This window comes from Balaenoptera ricei, chromosome 19 (assembly GCF_028023285.1).
Source record: "Balaenoptera ricei isolate mBalRic1 chromosome 19, mBalRic1.hap2, whole genome shotgun sequence".
Lineage (NCBI taxonomy): Eukaryota > Metazoa > Chordata > Mammalia > Artiodactyla > Balaenopteridae > Balaenoptera > Balaenoptera ricei.
In genome coordinates this window covers 44979753-45001200 of record NC_082657.1, presented here as the reverse complement: position 1 = coordinate 45001200, position 21448 = coordinate 44979753, and the positions used below count along the sequence as shown (strand labels likewise).

Below are 21448 nucleotides of genomic sequence, written 5' to 3'. Positions count from 1 at the left end.
TCTGCTGCCTCCCAACTTGAGAGAGAGTTCAGGTTAAGACTCTCACAAGAGACCACACAGAACCCACCAACTGCTTCTAGGGTGCGAGCTCAGCAGCTCTCACACACAGTATGGCCAAGTGGCCAAGAATGAAGGTTCTGAAGGCACACTGCCTGAATTCAAGTCCTGACTCCACCTCTTACTGGCTATTTGACACTGAATAAGTCACTTAATCTTTCTGGGCATCCAGTTCCTGTTTTGTAAGCTGGAGCTATTAACTTACCTTGAAGTGTAAGGATTACATGTTTAGAGAGGTGCTCACAACAGTGCCTGGAACTCAGGGAACACTCATATTTGCCAAGTCTTACCACGGCAACCTTAAGACTCCAGAACAGAAGGATAGAAAACCCCCCTCACTGGGATTTTTGTTTCGAATGACAAGAATGAGAAATACAAGAGGGAATAAGTGCCAAAGGGTTCGAGTTGCTCCCAGGTGGAGGGCGTCTTGAGACCAACAGCTGCACTGGTGGCATCAGCCCCTGTCTAGTGAGTGCTGTGAGGACAAGCAGGGGGCTGCAGAGGAGGAAACCAGGATCAGCCTGGAGATTAGGACGGGGTGCCAGGCTAGCCACACATCTCCATAACTGCTGGCCGTCAGGATGGCGGTGACAAAACAAGCATAACTGCTATCAGAGACTAAGTGAACACGTGGGACTCAGCTCCCACAAGTGAGTGACTCATGAGAGGGAGAGAGGCCTTCAACTTGTTCAAGACTGTCTCTGTGTTCTAGACAGCATGACACTCCGTGGGCGCTCAGGAAATGCTAAAAGCTCATAATGAGGAATAAGCCCCGCCTGCTCCATTAGCACAGGGTGACAGGCCAGGCTGCAGCTCCCAGGACTGCCATGAGGCTCCCGTCAAAAGTTCTCCCGTGTGGAGTAAGAGTGTGAAGGTTTCACATTTAATGGAGTCACACAGGATGTATCATGGGGCTATGCCAATGGAGGAATCTCCTTCCGGCCTTAGCTGCATCACAATGTCACTTTTCTTGCCCCCTCCCCAACCAAAACCAACCTACTTGTAAACAATTTGAATATATACAATTAGAACAGAAAAGTTATGCTGAAGATAAACTGCTTGCTGTTCTATGAAGAGATTTTCTGTTATACTTAAAAAAAATTGTTTTGGGGGTGGGGGTGGGGCGGCTGTGTGGCTTGCAGGATCCTAGTTCCCCGACCAGGGATTGAACCCGGGCCCCCTGCAGTGGAAGCGCAGAGTCCCAACCACTGGACCACCAGGGAATACCCTATACTTAAAATTTTTAAAAAGCTATGTGGCCACTGAAACAACTCTGGTAGGGGGTGCTCTGGTTCCTGGTGGCAGTGGGGTTAGCCCATGCCTGGGATAGAGACCAAATGCCCTGACAGCCTCGGGCCACTAACATTCAGTCCAAGTTGCTGATTGCCTGGTTCACAGTCCTGAGGCCCCTGACGATACCAATTTTTCTGGGAGACCCGACTGCATGGACACCACAAACCAGCTGAAGCCTTCACACAGCTCGTCCACTGTTACTTACTTTTCACCGAAAACTGATAAGTTGGAATTCTGGTTAAAAAACCCTATAATTGGGGCTTCCCTGGTGGCGCAGTGGTTGAGAGTCTGCCTGCAAATGCAGGGGACACGGGTTCGGGCCCTGATCTGGGAGGATCCCACATGCCGCGGAGCAACTAGGCCCGTGAGCCACAATTGCTGAGCCTGTGCGTCTGGAGCCTGTGCTCCGCAACAAGAGAGGCCGCGATAGTGAGAGGCCCGCGCACCGCGATGAAGAGTGGCCCCCGCTTGCCGCAACTAGAGAGAAAGCCCTCGCACAGAAACAAGGACCCAACGCAGCCATAAATAAATAAATAAATAAATAAATTTTTAAAAAAGAAAAAACCCTATAATTATCTCGAGATAATAAAAGCTATTCATGACAAACCCACAGCCAATATAATACTCAATGGTGAAAAGCTGAAAGCTTTCCCACTAAAATCTGGAAGAAGACAAGGATGCCCACTCTCACCTCTTCTATTCAACACAGAATTGGAAGTCCTAGCCATAGCAAACAAGAAAAAGAAATAAAAGGTATCCAAATTGGGGGACTTCCCTGGTGGTGCAGTGGTTAAAAGAAGCCGCCTGCCCATGCAGGGGACACGGGTTCGAGCCCTGGTCCGGGAAGATTCCACATGCCACGGAGCAGCTAAGCCCGCATGCCACAACTACTGAGCCCGTGTACCACAACTACTGAAGCCCACGCGCCTAACGAGAAGCCCACGCACTGCAACAAAGAGTAGCCCCCACTTTCCTCAACTAGAGAAAGCCTGTGTGCAGCATCGAAGACCCAACGCAGCCAAAAATAAATTAAAAAAAAAAGTATCCAAATTGGAAGGGAAGAGGTAAAACTGTCATTATATGCAGATGATATACTATATATAGAAACCCCTAAAGACTCCACACAAAAACTACCAGAACCGATAAATGAATTCAGCAAGGTAGCAAGATACAAGATTAACATACTGGTTACACTTCTTTACACCAACAAGGAAATATCACAAAGGGAATGTAAAAAAAAAAAAAAAAACCTTTTAAAATCGCAATACGGGCTTCCCTGCTGGCGCAGTGGTTGAGAATCTCCCTGCCAATGCAGGGGACATGGGTTCGAGCCCTGGTCTGGGAAGATCCCACATGCTGCGGAGCAACTGGGCCCGTGAGCCACAACTGCTGAGCCTGCGTGTCTGGAGCCTGTGCTCCGCAACAAGAGAGGCCCTGACAGTGAGAGGCACGCGCACCGCGATGAAGAGTGGCCCCAGCTCGCCGCAACTGGAGAAAGCCCTTGCACAGAAACGAAGACCCAACACAGCCAAAAAAATAAAAATAAATTAAAAAAAAAAATCGCAATCCAAAAAATAAAATACTTAGGAATAAATCTCACCAAGGAGGTGAAAGACTTACAGGCTGAGAACTATAAAACATTAATAAAGGAAACTGAAGATGATTCAAAGAAATGGAAAGATACCCCATGCTCTTGGATTGGAAGAATTAATAATGTTAAAATGGCCATACTACCCAAAGCAATCTACAGTTTTAATGAGACCCCTATCAAGTTACCCATATTTTTCACAGAACTAGAACAAATAATCCTAAAATTCATGTGGAACCATAAAAGACCCAGAATTGCCAAAGCGATCCTGAAGAAAAAGAACAAAGCAGGAGGCATAACCCTCCAAGACTTCAGACAATACTACAAAGCTATAGTAATCAAAATTGGCATAAAAACAGACATACAGATCAATGGAACAGAGTAGAGAGCCCAGAAATAAACCCAAACCTTCAGTCAATTAATCTTTGACAAAGGAGGCAAGAATATATAATGGGAAAAAGACAGTCTCTTCAGCAAGTGGTGCTGGGAAAGTTGGACAGCTGCATGTAAATCAATGAAGTCAGAACACACTCTCTCGCCATACACAAAAATAAACTCAAATGGCTTAAAGACTTAAACATAAGACATGACACCATAAAACTCCTAGAAGGGAACACAGGCAAAACATTCTCTGACACAAATCGTACCAATGTTCTTAGGTCAGTCTCCCAAGGCAATAGAAATAAAAACAAAAATAAACAAATGGGACTTAATCAAACTTACAAGCTTTGGCATAGCAAAGGAAACCATAAAAAAACCGAAAAGACAACCTATGGAATGGGAGAAAATACCTGCAAATGATGTGAATGACAAGGGCTTAATTTCCAAAATATACGAACAGTTCATACAACAAAGAAAAACAAACAACCAAATCTAAAAATGGGCAGAAGACCTAAATAGACATTTCTCCAAAGAAGAAACACAGATGACCATATGCACATGAAAAGATGGTCAACATCACTAATTATTAGAGATATGCAAACCAAAACTACAATGAGGTACCACCTCACACCAGTCAGAATGGCCATCATTATAAAGTCTACAAATAACATGCTGGAGAGGGTGTGGAGAAAAGGGAACCCTCCTACACCGTTGATGGGAATGTAAGTTGGTGCAGCCACTATGGAAAACAGTATGGAGGTTCCTCAGAAAACTAAGCCATAATTCAAAAAGATACATGCACCCCTATGTTCATACAGCACTATTTGCAACAGCCGAGACACGGAAACCACCTAAATGTCCATCGACAGATGAATGGATAAAGAAGATGTGGTATGTATATACAGTGGAATACTACTCAGCCATAAAAAAGAACGAAATAATGCCATTTGCAGCAACATGGATGCAACTAGAGATTATCATACTAAGTAGGTCAGAAAGACAAATATCATATGATATCACTTATATGTGGAATCTAAAATATGACACGAATGCACTTATCTATGAAACAGAAACAGAATCACGGACATAGAGAACAGACTGGTGGTGGTGGTTGCCAAGTGAGAGGGGGGATGGGGGACGGATGGAGTGGGAGGTTGAGGTTAGCTGATGTAAGCTTTTATGTATAGAATGGATAAACAACAAGGTCCTACTGTATAACACAGAGAACTATATTTAATATCCTATGACGGGGTCTTCCCTGGCAGTGCAGTGGATAAGACTCTGTGCTCCCAATGCAGGGGGCCCAGGTTTGATCCCTGGTCTGGGAACTAGATCCCACATGCATGCTGCAACAGAGAGTTCGCATGCCACAACTAAGGAGCCCGCCTGCCACAACTATAGACCTGGTGCAACCAAATAAATAAATAAAAATTAAAATAAAAAATCCTATGACAAACCATAATGGAAAGTAGTATTTAAAAAAAAAGAACGTATATATAACTTAATCAACTTCACTGTACAGCAGTAATTAACCCACTATAAATACTTCAATAAAAAAAAATTTTTTTTAAACCAAAAAACCAAAAAACCTATAATTAGTGGCCAAAGCTTCACCGAAAAGGGGCTTGCCAAAGGAATCTACCCAGAAATGGCCAACAGCAGCAAGAAGGTATTTCACTAATGCATAAACTTCCTGACACACTCCCTTTCCATCCTGCTTCCTAGGTGCTAACAAGCAGCTGTGCTATCTAGGACTCTCAGCCTGGTGGTGGCACATCTGTCTCCCTTTCAAAGGACCCTCTCTAGGGCAGACTGGGCCCAGCTTCTCTCTGTTCCCCTGCACTTGGCAGAGCTCGATGTATTTTGTTTTTTTTTTTTTGTTTTTTTTTTTTTTTTTAAATTTATTTATTTATTTATTTATTTTTGGCTGTGTTGGGTCTTCGTTTCTGTGTGAGGGCTTTCTCTAGTCGCGGCGAGCGGGGGCCACTCTTCATCGCGGTGCGCGGGCCTCTCACTATCGCGGCCTCTCTTGTTGCGGAGCACAGGCTCCAGATGCGCAGGCTCAGTAGTTGTGGCTCACAGGCCCAGTTGCTCTGCGGTATGTGGGATCTTCCCAGACCAGGGCTCGAACCCGTGTCCCCTGCATTGGCAGGCAGATTCTCAACCACTGCGCCACCAGGGAAGCCCGGAGCTCGATGTATTTTGATCCCAGCTCTCCTTGAGCTGAGATCTCGAGGCCAAAGATTTCCATCAGCCCCTTCTCCTCAAAGCTCTGTGGCCCACCTGCTCAACCACAGGCAACCGGCTCTTCAGTTGGATCATGGGGCTGGCAGCTGTATACACTCACCTCTCTACTCACATACCACCTTTGGGGCACTGAAACTTGCAGCAGGATGCACTCAATATTCCATCACCTGCCAAGATCATCGCTCATTTGCTAGAGAGGAAGCGGTCATCCTGGAAACATAGCTTGCGTCTGAAAGGCGAGGAGGCCTGCACTGCCTGAGGCTACGCACATAGACCCCTCTGGGCCCCTCGTTAGGCAGGAATCACACAAGTCGGAGTGTTTGGAGCACTTGTTAATCCGTTATGATTTATTAGCTGTACAGCAGTAGATCCTCCTCCCCAGCTTTCAACCCCATTACATATTTTATTACAGGTCTCATGTTGGCGTCCTAAAATAATGAAAAATATCACACAGTACAGCTAAGTACAAAATGCATCAACCTAGAGTCTGATAGCTAACTGATGGCTCTCTTAAAAGCAATACACAGAAGAAAAAAGTGTTTGAAATCAGCAAGACTGAGGCTCTCTAAAAAACACATTTTAAACGTGTGACAGTTCATGTGCAAGAATCACTTTTTAGTTGGTTTTGCTTCACATTATTATTTTTTGAAGATCCGAAGTTTAAATTACTGACCTAGTGAAATTTTCTGGCCCAGCTTTTAAGAGCTGCTGTGACCCACTCATAATCACCCTTCTGCTTTAACAGAGGATTTATAAAACACAAAACTCAGCTACAAACAAAGAAAATGTAGATGGGAAATCATAACAAAGTTAATTGTACAAGGTTCAAATGCTGGCTCCATGGGCTGGAAAATCATGATCTTCCATGTGGGTGTCCGTCACTAGCGGGCAGCAGTCTGGGTGCCATTCTGCTACATGACTGTGATCCAATTCCTTGTCAACATTTACATACTACAGTCTGTGGAAACTTAATTTGCAAGTAATTAAAATGCTGGGTTTTCTTACACTGCACTTCTTTTCAACCTCTTAATTAATGGAAAAGATTAAAATGTAAAAAAAGTTATTTACAAGCTTGACCATACCAGAAACTTTGCCAAGAAAGAGGCAAAGTCTTCAGGACAGAAACCAATCGTAGCATGCCATACTACTGGTGTGCAGCTGACTCCAAGCAAAGAGAGTCAGGGCAAAGCAAAAGCAAAAACCAGTTTAAAAGTCTAAGTCCTTCCCAAGTCTGCATTTACAATTAAAAACTCTCCTGGGAAGAAGATCATAGAACTCTGGGAAACCCAGTGGTGGTTTCTGGAGTGGTTTACCATAGCAAGAGAGAGGGTTCAATGTCTCTGTTTCCATCTAAGAAAACCAGTTAGGCGTCAACACTGTCCTCAGCACTTCACAGTAAACCCTCAGGGACTCAGAACATTCCATGATTTGCTAACATCAAACAGCAAGTTCTAGTTAAATCACATTTTTCTAACATCATCCTTGAAGTTTTAGTTCTCAGTATGTTTGGTAAAATGATGCTTTTCCCAAAGCCAAAAGAAGAAAGAAGGGAGAAAAATTAAGATGCGGGCCGTTTAAACACAGCCCAGAGCAGTCCTGGCAACGAGCAAGGCCCCGCCATCACCGGTCCATCATGCTGAGGATCATCTCGGGCGTGAGGTCTCCGTTGGGGGCGTCTGTGGCGGCTGGCTGGGGCTCCTCTTCCTCCCCCTCCGCGGGCTCTGCGTCTGGCTCTTTTTTGACTTCAACTATAATGTTCTCAATTGCACCTGTATTCTGGTCTTCGACCTGAATAATGGCTGTTGCTGGCAAAGAAGAGCGTGAACAAAACAAATGCTCCATTAAAGCCCCCAAGGATTGCAAGGGTCTTTTCAGACTCGACACTAAATGAATGTCAGCAACACAGGAAAGCCTTAGATTCGATACAGAGAAAGTCAATCAAAAAGACCTAATAACCTGAAGTGCGGCCATACACAAAGCCCCACTACTCTAGATACTATCAAACAACAAAATGTTGACACTCCTCTTCATATGCCTCCCAAATTACATATTAAAAAACTTAGTTTTCCTTTATGTCATAAATTTGGGCTTCATAATAGTGTGTGTGAGACAGGCAAAAAATGCAGATGGTGCGGGACTAGGAATACTTCACAGAGTGTGGGATGTAGGTCCGTTTTAGAGATGACCCACCTATAGCAAAGAACCTGACATTTTTGAGTCTGAAGTTCTCCCAACACCCAGGGCCCTCCCGCCAGTTCACTCACTCAAATGTGTGTAGGCAAAATAGTTCCCGGGATCTTTAGAGTCAACCACCCCTCTGAAATAAGACATCTGGACACGGGGCTCAGGGAGCATATTAAAAAAATAGATGCAACCCTGTATTTGTTAAAGAAAGAAAAAAACCTGCCAGCTTTTAGGAGATTCATGAATAGAACAGAGACCTGAGACCCTGCAGAGCCTGCTGTCACAAGGGCCACGTCCAGTACAGGACTGCTACGTGGTGTGACGTGGAGGGCGGACACCTCCTCTGTGTCCTCTCATAAACCAGGAAGCCACCAATAGAATCCACAGGCCTGGATTTCTTAGGAGGGACAGTGTCAGCTCAGAAATTGCTTTTTCCCTCTATCTTTTAAAATTTGGCTGTTTTACATTCATTACCACATCAATTTTGCCAGCTGACTATGACTCTCGTTGTTTTGTAAAACCCTCCCACATTAACAGTACCCACCTTGTAGAACATAAGCACCCTTCTACTCTGGACTTTCTCTTCCTGAAACCTAACAGGTCTCTAGAGATGTTCCTCAGTAAAAACCAAAAAATCGCTTCCTGAGAGTTTGTTCCCAGTGTGACCTTAATTTGTTCTCATGGCTCAGTTCCCATCTACCCAAAGAATAAGGACCTGTCTGGCTTCCCCACGTGTTAGGAGAGGACGCCAGCCTACTGTGCTGAGATAGTCAACTTACGCTGGGTCTGTTTGGGCTGGTTGGTTCTGCCAGGGGGGCGTCCTCTCCGCTTCTTGGCAGGTGGTGGGGCTGGGGTCACAGGCTGAGGCTCTGGCTCGGGTTCAATCTCCACGGCAGGCTCCTCCTCATCCTCATTGTCATCCAGGTCTGGCTCAGCATTTTCTTCTCACGAAATCAGGAAGAAGAGGTAGTGGGGCAAGGAGAAGAGTGGTGGAAGAAAAAATAACACACAAATAATCACATATTCTATGAAGTCTAGTTACGTATTTATTTTCATCGTTAAAAGCCCATTTAAAAAATGCTTTCACTGGAATTTTTGTTATCAGTGTTAACAGAGTAAACTGGTATTGATGCAGAATAAGCAAATCAACCTAAATACTATTATTCGTATTTTATGTGGACTGGACATTACTTTTTTCTATCAGCTTTAGATATCAGAATATTGAGTTTTGAATTCTTACAGGCAACTCCACAGTATGCCAGTTATATAAAAAAAAACCCACAAATGGTGTTCTAAGTTGAAAATGAAACAAATGTTCCCTCTACCTACTACACAAGGATAAAGCAGGACACTAAGACTGAGATGGACCCCTGAAGAGTGGTGGAATGTGTGCATGCGTGTCTGTGTGTATGAAGTTCTTGAAGCACCGTGAGGTCCTATTTACTACGAAAAGCATAAGGCCAGGTTTTGGGATTTAATTTAATTCCCAGCTGTTCCAAACCCAACAGGTCATTCTTAACTCCCTTACCTTCTCCCGAATGCCATTATCACATAAAAGGAGAGGGAACTACTATAGAAAGAACACTGACGAGGAGCCTGATAATATGGTTTTGAGTCTCAGATCTCCTAAGTGTGTGACCTGGGACCATGACCACACTGAACCTCAGTTTCCTTGTGTAGTCTCTAAAGCACTCCCAAGGATCACAAGGATTGAGATAATGCCTGTAATCGTGCTCTGTAACTTACATTCTACTACATAATCACAGTTGATTTTTACACTGTACATCACAGTTTAAAAATTCTCCATTATTCCATTTAGGCTTCATTAAATAAGAGATATTACCCTCATTTTATAGAAATAGAGAGAAGCTAAGTGATTTGTAAGGCACAACTAACCACAGTTTGGGGCTATTCTGCCGCCCACACCTATAGGCAACCAAAGAGTTCTTGCTACCCCTCCCCCATTGCCAAGGCACAAAATGTACCCCGTCTGCCTTCCTCCAAGAAATGCAGGTTACAAGCACATTCTCTTTCTCTAGCACCAAATGTTTAAATTTAGAAGTCTGTGGGTAAATGCCTGATCTTCAGGACAAAATGCCTTATTTGCCAAGTGACTGAAATCCTAAGTGAAAATGTGGGGAATGTACTGGTACGTGGCAGAGTGTCAAGGACGACACGCTTTCCTGCTGAACTTATTCAAGCCCCCTATTGCCTAAGTTGGCCCAATGCCTAGAAAATTAAACAAATTCAGTCAGAATTGGGGGAAAAAGCACACAAAGAAGGTTAATAGGGTCAAAGGCTTATTGGCTGGGAGAGATTTTGGCAAAAAGCCTTGAAAATAGCAGTAGACTGCTGGTCAATTTTTGCCGATGGCCAACAGGCAGAACTTCTGGGAGGGAACAAATATGACTGTGTGGCCTTCACCAGCCCAGAAATTCTGGGATAAAGAGACACTAGGTATGAGGTCCAAAACCAAACACTGTGCTGTACAAACCAGCAGTGCAAAAGACAAAGGGAGGAACTGCAGAAACCTATTCGGAACCGTCAATAAACTCTGCAGGTGAAAGATGCTTCTGGTAAAGTACAATTACAGAGTAGAGCTGGTCTTGTTGGGAGATTAACCACAGAAATGAACAGGGAAGAACCATGAGAAAAAAGGGTATGGGACGATGTCTGTGGCAGTAGGAGGCTCTGCAATGAAGAGCAACTACAGGTATCCTGAAGCTCAAGGTTATCTGTGGATCTCTGCTGGTACTTGAGGCCCTCTGACATTCCTTGGCACCTCCCAACAGTCCACTCAATTTCTTAGCCAAACAAAGGGATCCCACAAAATTCTCAGTAGAGAATGATGCGCTTTTATAAAAATTAAGCAAAGTGACATTTTAAAAGAGGCATTCACTTAAAACCGAGTGAACGAAGATATTGCTTAAAATAGCTTTTCTACTAAAAAAGGCAGCAAAAAATAAACTGTTATGCTTAGATGAATATTCTCCCAGAAATAGTTAAAGTTCTGAATAGAAAAGTGAAGGCTTTATTAAGATAAAAAAACAAAAGGGACTTTGTTATAGATTTAAGTATTAAAAACCTAGTACTTTCATGAACAAATTTTATAATAAAACCAATAAGGTAACATAAGTTCTTTAATACGTTTTCAGAAATTTCATTTCCTTCCCCGCTATTTCTACTGACAAGCAATGCAGAGACAAAATGAGAACTCCTTAGAAATACATTAGGCATCATCTATAAGTGCATTCTCCAAAACAAAATCCCTCTACATCCTTTTCCACAAAAACTTTAAATCTTTAAGTCACAGATATGACTTCTTAACTGGCCGCCAGTAGCCCAAGTATCCACATTATAAAACCTAACACTATGGAATAAGTTTGTATAATCAAACGTGACTCCTACATTACCAACACCCTTGTTTGCCACCCCCTTCATGAGTCTAGCACCACAACGCATATACTTTCTGTCTGGATTTCACGACTAACACCCCAAAGAACATCAATGGTAGGAAAATAGGCAAAGTTTTAAATTATAAATGGAGAGATTAAGGTAGGAAGAGAAAGGCTGACCTTCATGGATTTGATCAACACATCTCAAGGCTAGGCTGACACAGGCAGTCAAACCAGAAGTTGGTCAGGATGCTTAAGCAACCTTCTTCATGTCCATTAGAGTCACTGCTCAAATCTAGACCAGCTTCCTAAATGTAAAAGCTATGAACATAGAAAAGAAACTCTGCTGGCCTTAGAATATCACTAATCTGAGTAAATTGAGTAAAGATATTAATTTTGCTTCGGCTTTAACTGAACATAACATATAATATCTTATCAAGCAATGGAATGCCATGAGAAAAAAAAAAGGAAAAAAAAAAAAGAAAAAAAAAAAGAAAATTTGCTCCAGGAATAAACTATCTGCTGTTGTAAATATATACACACATCAGGAAGATTAGAGGTTTAAAGGAAGTATGAGAGACTGGCCTATCTCTGTATCCCAGCATGTCCATACGTAAATACACTGGAAACTCTGCACCAAAACCTGCCATGTGTAACTAACTCAAGAAACAAGTTACTTACCACTGTCAGAGGAGTCTTCCTTTTTAGAGCGCATCTTTCTTTTCCTTCCACGTTTACTCTTCTTCGTTTCTCCTCCATTTTCCCCTTCTACACCATCTGGACCAGCACAATTATCAGCATGTCTTGCCATGGTATTCTAACAAAAGGAACAAAACCCTCTTTGAAAACATTACTAAAAAAGGTAAGATTAAAATTGGAAGTTCTCTTTTAGTTTAATTAAAAAAACAACCGGGGGGCGGCGGGAAATCCTATTAAGTCTCGATGTTCTAGTAACTGCTAAATGTGTCCTGAACATACTCTCCCCATTCAGAGGAAATGGTCTCCATCTGGAGGGGGCGGGGAGAGAGACAAGGGTGGGCAAGAGAGGAGAGTTGCTCAGAAGATGAGGTTGGGTCCTCTGAGTAGGGGAGAATCAGACCAACCTCCCTGTCCTGTGCAGACCTGACAAACATGGCCCTAAGTGAAGATCCAGGACAGAACTGTTAAAAAAAAGTACTGAGTTCCCGGGACTTCCCTGGTGGTCCAGTGGCTAAGATTCCACACTCCCAACACAGGGGGCCTGGATTCGATCCCTGGTCAGGGAACTAGATCCCACATGCCACAAACTAAGAGTTCACATGATGCACCTAAAGAGCCCACATGCTGCAACAAAGATCCTGCAGGCCACAACTAAGACCCGGTGCGGCCAAATAAATAAAAATATACTGAGTTCCCCATCAGTGGAAGGGTTCACACATGGACAGAAAACCTCGAGGTGGGGATGACTGACCGTTTTCCAAATGACAGTGCATCTCTATATTTATAACCTCAGTGGAAAAAACTGCCCTGCTTTGCAGTGGAAGCTCAAGAACGTGGTATCAAGAACTGTAAGACAGGAAGTAAAGTTCTGACTCTTACCCGGCGGGTAAATGTTTTCCCACACTTAGAACAGACGAAGGCCGCGGGGACAAAGTTGGGGTCATGATAGCGTTTGAAGTGCATGTCAAGGAGCTGTTTCTGGCGGAAGGTCTTGTCGCAGTGGCTGCAGGCATAAGGCTTCTCCCCGGTGTGGGTGCGCTTATGCATGATCATGTGCCTCTCCTGAAAGAAAGTGGGGTGGGGGAAGGTCTCAGAGCCTGTCCTAGGGCTGCTACCCCAGCCACCATCTGTGTGCGTGTAGCTGACAAGACCTTTCTCTCCCAAGGGTCTAGGCTCAAAACTGCTTATTGAGAGGATAAAGTTAACCATACTGGGGTACAAAACTGCTTCCCAAAATCCTAGCACAGATACGCTCACTCCTGCTGGGCTGCTTCTGTACATCACTCCCAAGCATCAGGCCCCAGGACCAGATTCTGCCCTTCTCTCAAGTCCTGGACTTACTTCCCATGGTTTTGAGAAAAGCTAGCAGTCTGCCTGGAGGGGGTGGAGGGTGGGGGAAGGTGTGACTGAATAAAACTGTCAGTTGGAACCAGACATGATACAATCGAGAAGCAGGACCTTTGGTGACAATCTCACAAACCACAGTTTGAAAATATTATCCTTAAAAATAGTCACCATACAAGGTATATAAAAACACTCTGATAAAACCTAACACTAATGGGACATCAACCGCTTTCTAACTATGAAGGGCTCTACCTGTCTGCAAGCGTAATCACACTGATCACACTTAAAGCGCTTCTCGTTCTTGTGTGACTTCTGGTGCTGGATGAGGGCATAGCGCTCATGAAATACAGCATCGCAGTATCGGCATTTCTTGCCCTGCTCAATGTAGGAATGCTGCTTTCGCAAGTGGACACCTGAAAGCAAAATACAAAGCGCAGTCCATCTTGTGAAAACACAAACAAGCATTTCAAAGAGTTAAGAATACATTTCTTTCTGCTTCTTAAAATAATTACTCTGGCTGCTATACAGAAAGCGAATAAAAGGAGTAACAGACGTGGGGAGACTAGTGGAGACGTTGAAACTGGAGAGGTGAAAGAAGGTGGTGGTTTGGATAAAGGAGATGGCAGTGGGTACGGAGGGAAGGAGAAGAACTGATGAGAGACCTAAGAAGTTGAATCTACAGGATTGAGTGACTGGCCAGAGAGTGAGGAAGAGAAAGGTGGGTATCAGGAATGACATCCAGGTTTCTGGCTTGGAAAACTGAGCAGATGGTGGGGCCATTTACTGAGACAAGGAATAGTGGGACAGGGCTGAAGCCCAAGCTGTGTTTATCTTTGGGGCGAGGGGGTAAAGGGGTTTTAGACCTTCAGTTTTGGACATGTTGAAGTTGAAATGTCAACAATATCAAGTAGGGATAGGGATGGCAAGGAATACATGGTTACATAAGCCTAAATCAAAGGACAGATTTGGAGTAGGATTTGAGTGAGACCAAGAGAACTGATGAAATCACTAAGGCAAAGAAAGAAAAAGAGTATGGGTCATGCCTTAAGAAACCTAACAGTTAAGGCCAGTGAAAGGAAAAAGGATTAAAACAAGAGAAGGTTGAGAAGGATCAGTCAGAGAAATCAGAAGAAAACCAACAGGATGTAGTGCCATGAAAGCCAAAGGAAGACAGTGTTTTAAGGAGGACGGTGCAGCCGGCTATGAAGAATGATGCTAAGAGATCAAGGCAGATGGGGAGTTGAACGTTCCCTACATTCTGCAACGTGAGGTCATTGGTGATCTTAGTCAGAGTCACTTTATAGAGTGGTGGGTATAAGCCAGATGGGAAGGAAACTAGAAGCTGAGGAAGAGAGGACTGTGAGGGATATAACTCATGAGCATTGGCTAGGAAGGAAATAAGAGTTAAACCTAGAAGGGAAAGACTTTTTTTTTAAAAAAGCAAGAGAGATGTAAGCACGTTTAGAGTTGAGGCGAAAGATTAAGGAGTGAGAACATGAAAACGAAGGTAAAGATGCGATACCTGACCACGTAAAGGCTGCCAAGAACACAGGAGAGTGGGATCAGGGCAAAGGGACAGGCCACAGACAAGAAGAGTGACACAAACTCTCTAGTAGCAGATGGGGAAAGAGGATGAATGCAGGTAGGTTTACACATCTGATAACAGGAAATGTGAAGTTTCAATCTGTTGCCTTTATTTTTTTGTGAAGTAGGAAAAGAGGTTACATACTGAGACCAGGGAGGCAAAGAGAAAAGGGAAGGAAGATTAGAGGTTTAAAAAAAGTTAAGAATGATTTATCCTACTCTGTCATGGAACCTCCCACATCGCAGGCACCCAAACATTTGTGGAATGAATGAATGCATGGACAAACTCACTGAGGAGAATGGGAGCACAACTGATGAGGACAAACAGCTGGATTACTCAGGAGCCCAGCTGCATTTGGGATCATGAATTTATGGTGCTACCAATCTGCTCAAACAAGGTAATATCACATCACACTTAAAGAGGGCCTATTCTGGGGAATGGAAGTAAGATAAGGGAAAGGAATGGCTCACTTTTAACTCTCTACACATGTTCACTATATGAAGGCCTTTTATACACACATATATTATTCCAAATAATTTTTAGGCCTCAACTTTCCCCTTCTGGTCCTCAGATAGAGACTTAATAGTTAAAGATTTTCTTTCATACATTCTTATTAAATACTTACAATAATGATTCTGTAAGGTAGGAATTATTCTTATACATTAGTTAAAAAAAAAAAAAAAGACTTAGAGCAGTAAGTATTTGAAGGTGAATCTTGACTCTGGTAGGCCTGTCAAGATTTTCCATGCTTTCCTGTGTCCCAAAGTGATGAATCTTAATTATTGGATATTAGTGTGAAATCAGACCAGCTTTGGGGAACACAAACTTGTTTGGGAATAGTTTTGGGAAATAACTATTATTTGACAGCTCCTAGACAATTAAGTGCCTCATAAAGAGCTCATTATGCAGGGTCTAAGAGGTATCATGCAAGTATAAAACACTCAAGGTTTTTATTTGCATCATGAAAGTGAATAACTTAAAAAAATTTTTGAATAATTCAAACAGTGGCCTAACAGCTCACACACTGCCATGAGATATTACTGGTTTAGGTTTTAGTTTCTATACGGTGCGAACAGTAAAACTCTTTCATTTACCTGAGGACAGTACCTCTTAAGTTTTTCTAACAAAGTCCTTTCAAGAGCAGAGTAGGATGAACACATGACCCACTGGATCTTATGTGGAGCCCAAAGTCCTCTACTTCAAGCTCACAGTTTCATCTTAAAAACATTAGTCAGTCTACAGTTTGTTCAATATAGTCATATTAATGTAAAAATGTTTTTTAAGACGCCAGCTCAGTTGTATAACTTTACTCAAAACCTTCTGAGTATAACCAATGCTGCAGAAAGACAGGCCAAGTTTATGCTGTGGCTCAGTATGCTCCTGATATGACCTGGGTACTTATGTACTCCACTGTGTGAGAAACAGCTCTAGAGGGTTCGAGAGGATTCAAGTCCAGCTTTGCCACTCATAAGCTGTGTTGTGTAGCTTTGGTCAAGACACCTGTTCATCATCTATAAAGCTAGAATATACCTTGATGACTTCATATGGTAGTTGTGAAGATCAAACGAGTAAAGAAGTAAAACAAAAGTAAAAGACAACCTGTAAAGTACAATTTACCTAAGTTTATATTATTATTATTATTCAGGGAGCAATGCATTTTGGATAGAGAACAGACTGGGGCAATATTTTTACCTCTTTTAAACAATAAAAACAAAGGGATAAATCCAGGTGACCTTATCTTTAAGAATATGGGTCATAGTATGGGACTTCCCTGGTGGTGCAGTGGTTAAGAATCTGCATGCATGCCAATGCAGGGGACATGGTTCGAGCCCTGGTCCGGGAAGATCCCACATGCCGCAGAGCAACTAAGCCCACGAGCCACAACTACTGAGCCTGTGCTCTAGAGCCCACAAGCCACAACTACTGAGTCTGCATGCCACAACTACTGAAGCCCGCATGCCTAGAGCCTGTGCTCCGCAACAAGAGAGGCCACTGCAATTAGGAGCCCACACACCACAACAAAGAGTAGCCCCCGCTCGCTGCAACTAGAAAAAGCCTGCACGCAGCAACGAAGACGCAACGCAGCCATAAATAAATGAATAAATAGGTAAATAAATAAATAAATTTATTTAAAAAAAAAAAAGAATATGGGTCATACTAAAATTTCTACCACCAAACTCTGCCTCTATATAAACTCTAGCTTAATTACACATAGAAATATAGCTATCACCAAACCAATAAAACAGTCCCATTACCTAGAGGAAGTACAAATATTGTGAAAAAAACCTGAAGTGAACTGACCTTAGTTCGAACCATACTATGTCACTTCCCTATTTGGGGGCTTTAATTATACTGTTTTCTCTCATTACAGCTGCCATTAATTTATAGATGAGCTATAATCAGGAAAGAATCTTGTAGCTTAGCTTCAGTAAGAGAAAGAAGAGAGAAGAAAGTATCACTAGCATCTAAGCACTGACTTTTATTAAACAGCAGGCCATTCACATTCACAAAACTTACATGAAGGAAGAAGTTAATTTGTGATCTCCATTATTTTCACAAATTTGTCAAAATATATTTTTCATTTGCCACTAGTTAATTTACTTACCCAAATCACTTTTTCGGGCTATGACAGTGTCACAGTGGGGACAGTGAAATTTGGCCACATTTTCTGTGTGCTTCTGTAAAATGTGCATCTTCATGGTACCACTTTGGGTAAACCGTGCATGACAAATATAACATTCATAAGGTTTTTCCCCTTAAAAGGAAATACAAAATGAACAACTTAGATGAAATAACTGAATACTATCATATAATTGGAGGGTAATCCAGGTGGCAGATGTGCTAATCCACAGAGAATCTACAGCTCTTAATTTAGGAAGGATGAGGCTCAGGCCCACTGCCTGGCTCATGCCTATCTTTAGAGATGGAAAAGAAGTCCCAAACTATGGCCACCACCTCTGCTTTGCCCAGCTCTGCCACGGAGTCCTTCACATTTTAGTAAGAGTAGTTCCTACAGCAGTACTTACCTTTGGGGGAAAGCAGACGGGATGACAGGAGGACCTGCAAGATTTTCTTTTTAGGAAAAGAGAGTACTTTGGAAAACTGACGAGTTGGGTTACTTACGTAACCTACCCAGACTTCTTCTAACAGTGAAAACTTTCCATTCTCCATTGTATATTCAGAGCAATGAATTCCAAAGATATGCCAGAGAAGCATTTGTCAATTATATACTACTCTCATGCCAGCTTCCATTTGTGTAACTAATAGGGGCATGTGGTGGTTCACAGGGTCCCACAGGATCCACTAAAAAGCGGTTCATTAATACGAGGAAGGGAGAAGTCCTACCTGAATGGGTTCTCATGTGCCTTTTCAGCTTGTATGTGTCCCTGCTGGCATAACTGCATAAGCTGCACTGGAAAGGACGCTCTCCAGTGTGAGAGCGAATGTGACGTTTTAATTTGCTGACCTGAAACACAAAAGCAACCGAACCTCTTAAACTTTTGTTAACATAGACTGTGACATGAATACTGTGGGTCAGGCACAAAAGCTTATTTTTTGGACACTGCAGTTCATAATACAGAAGAAGTCTAAAAGATATTATTTCTTCCTCCTCATGATTTGTAACTGTTGCCTCTCAAATCCCTATCATAATCCAAGGGAAGAGGGTAAAATGGATAGGGGCATAGATGAGTCAAGATGGGCTATTATTACCTGTTAGGCTGGGATATAGGTACATGGGGGTGTATTACACTAGTCTATCTACTTCTATATATGTTTGAAATTTTCCATAATAGTTTTAAAATAATCCATGCTTATTTATGGATCAATTTTCTAACAAATTTTGAATCCAAGTTAATAAATGCATTTTAATTCCCTTAAGTCTCTCTTCCTATCATCAGCACTTCCCTGAGAGGCCAGGCGCCAGGGGCCTCTCACCTTCCTCACTATGGACTTATGCTTTTCATCTTTTATTAAGTACCTTTCCAACAAAACAGTGACTTTCAAACTTGACTCTAAGAAGTGTTTTGAACACTAATGTTTCCTTTGAAAATTTTAAAAAGTGTTCCAATTTTTACATTAAAATCTCCCTGTACTTCTAAGTGCTATATAGTAAAATTCCACACACTGTAAGGCTAAAGAATGGTCCCAACAGCATTACTGAATAATTCTCTTTCCAAAACTTGCCTATTTATCATATATTAAATTCCTATATACACAGGGATCTATTCTTTTTCAACAAACTATTTGTTTATTCCTGCTCCAATATCACACTGTCTTCATTTACCATATAGTTTTCAAACAGCCGATAGCACAAGCCCCTCATTCTTTTTCTTGTTTTTTAAAATTTATTAATTTATTTATGGCTGCGTTGGGTCTTCATTGCTGCGTGCAGGCTTTCTCTAGTTGGGGCGAGTGGGGGCTACTCTTCGTTGCGGTGTGCAGACTTCTCATTGCGGTGGCTTCTCTTGTGGAGCACGGGCTCTATGCGCGCAGGCTTCAGTAGTTGCGGCACGTGGGCTCAGTAGTTGTGGCTCACAGGCTCCAGAGCGCAGGCTCAGTAGTTGTGGCGCGTGGGCTTAGTTGCTCCATGGCATGTGGGATCTCCCCGGACCAGGGCTCAAACCCGTGTCCCCTGCATTGGCAGGCGGATTCTTAACCACTGAGCCACCAGGGAAGCCCAAGCCCCTCACTCGTTTTTCAAAATTTTCTTAGTCATTCATATTTACTCTTCCAGTCGAAATTTAGAATCAACCTGAAATGTGTATTTATTTATGTCCTTTGGAAAATTTTGAGACGTTTTCTTCTTACAGGTAGGTATCAGATGTTTTTTGCTGTTCAGTTTATCCCTAGGTCATTTTATTGCTGTTAGGGTTTGAACCTGTTTCCTACTATTGATATTGTATAAAATAAGTCACTGATTCTTTTGTATTTATCTTGGATCTGACCACCCAAATGAACTCTTACTGCTTTAGGTTTTTCAGCCAATACTCTTGAATTTTCTATGTAAGCAAATATGTCTGTAAGACATGACAGTTTTGTCTTTCCATTTATAATTCATTTATTATTTTATACTATTAGCTAGGATTTCCAATACAATGTTGAAATGGTAACAGTAGGAATGGAAATCTTGTTCCAAAGTTTAATGGGAATACTTCCAGTGTTTCAGAGTTAATTAGGCTGGGTTTACCATAGGTGTCCAGTATATACTCCTTATAATAAATTTTCTTCTTTTTTTTTTTTTTTGGCTGCATTGGGTCTTCATTGCTGCGTGGGCTTTCTCTAGTTGCAGCGAGCGGGGGCTGCTCTTTGTTGCAGTGTGCGGCCTTAGCTGCTCCATGGCATGTGGGATCTCCCCGGACCAGGGCCTGAACCAGTGATCCCTGCATTGGCAGGCAGATTCTTAACCACTGTGCCATCAGGGAAGTCCCTAAAGATATTTTTTTCTACTCTTGACTTGCTAGAACTCTAAACAGTAATAAGTATTAAATTTTATGATTTTTCAATAATCTATAGAAATGATATGGTTTTTCTTTAATCTCTCAGTGTAGTACACACCAATAATATCCTAATGCTGAATTATTCTTGCATTTTAGATACATTCTATTTAGTAATCACTTATTTTAAAATCTATTACCAAATTTGGTTTGTTAATTCACTTAGAATTTTGGCTTTTCTGTGAGAAACAGAAACAGTTTTCTTTTTGGAAGTATCCTTATCCAGTTTTGGTAACAGGGTAGCCTCAAATAATAAAGGTGATATATATATATATATGTGTATATATACACACACACACACACACACACACACACACACACACACACACACATACATACATATAAAGAAAGAAAGCAACCAAGCAAGCAAGCTAGTTAGCTAGCTAGCTGCTGGGCCTTAGTTGCAGCATGTAGGATCTTAGTTGCGGCACATAGGACCTTCACTGTGGCACGAAGGATCTTTTAGTTGCAGCATACGGGATCTTTTAGTTGAGGCATGTGGGATCTAGTTCCCTCACTAGGGATGGAGCCCGGGCCCCCCTGCACTGGGAGCACAGAATCTTAGCCACTGGAGCACTAGGGAAGTCCCTAAAATCTTCCATTTTGAAGTGCTCTTGGTATAGTTACTCATTTCTTTGAAGTTTGGTAGAACTTGCCTGTAATTACAATATGTGGATTAGTGCTTTTTTTTTTAGATGATTTTTTAAAAATTAATTAATTATATTTTGGCTGCGTTGGGTCTTCGTTGCTGCACGTGGGCTTTCTCTAATTGTGGCAAGCGGCGGCTACTCTTCGTTGTGGTGCGCAGGCTTCTCATTGCGGTGGCTTCTCTTATTGCAGAGCACGGGCTCTACATGCGCAGGCTTCAGTAGTTGCAGCACACGGGCTCAGTAGTTGCAGCACGTGGGCTCTAGAGTTCGCAGGCTTCAATAGTTGTGGCGTGTGGGCTCTAAAGCGCAGGCTCAGTAGTTGTGGTGCATGGGCATAGTTGCTCCGAGGCATGTGGGGTTGTGGTGGGGTCTTCCTGAACCAGGGCTCGAACCTGTGTCCCCTGCATTGGTAGGCAGGTTCTTAACCACTGTGCCACCAGGGAAGTCCCTACTGCTCCTTTTTGTTTTTGTTTTTGTTTTTGGTTGCAGGTCTTAGTTGCGGCATGCATGTGGGATCTAGTTCCCTGACC

The 21448-nt window shown here is 42.6% G+C and overlaps 1 protein-coding gene across 3 annotated transcripts in view; it reads right to left on the bottom strand.

Moving 5' to 3' along the window:
- Positions 1-5883: 5883 nt before the first annotated feature.
- Positions 5884-21448, bottom strand: part of CTCF (CCCTC-binding factor) — a 49504-nt gene continuing 33939 nt past the window's right edge. For 2 of the 3 annotated variants that reach the window (XM_059905144.1, XM_059905145.1), the window contains 7 exons: positions 18119-18239; positions 17379-17528; positions 13441-13601; positions 12724-12906; positions 11827-11962; positions 8530-8691; positions 5884-7371 (listed from right to left, as the gene is read on the bottom strand). In XM_059905144.1, coding sequence (XP_059761127.1) covers positions 7187-7371; positions 8530-8691; positions 11827-11962; positions 12724-12906; positions 13441-13601; positions 17379-17528; positions 18119-18239 — 1098 coding nt within the window. In that variant the 3' untranslated portion in view covers positions 5884-7186. The remainder of the gene's footprint in view (positions 7372-8529; positions 8692-11826; positions 11963-12723; positions 12907-13440; positions 13602-17378; positions 17529-18118; positions 18240-21448) is intronic. The other variant, XM_059905146.1, reaches the window with a different exon arrangement.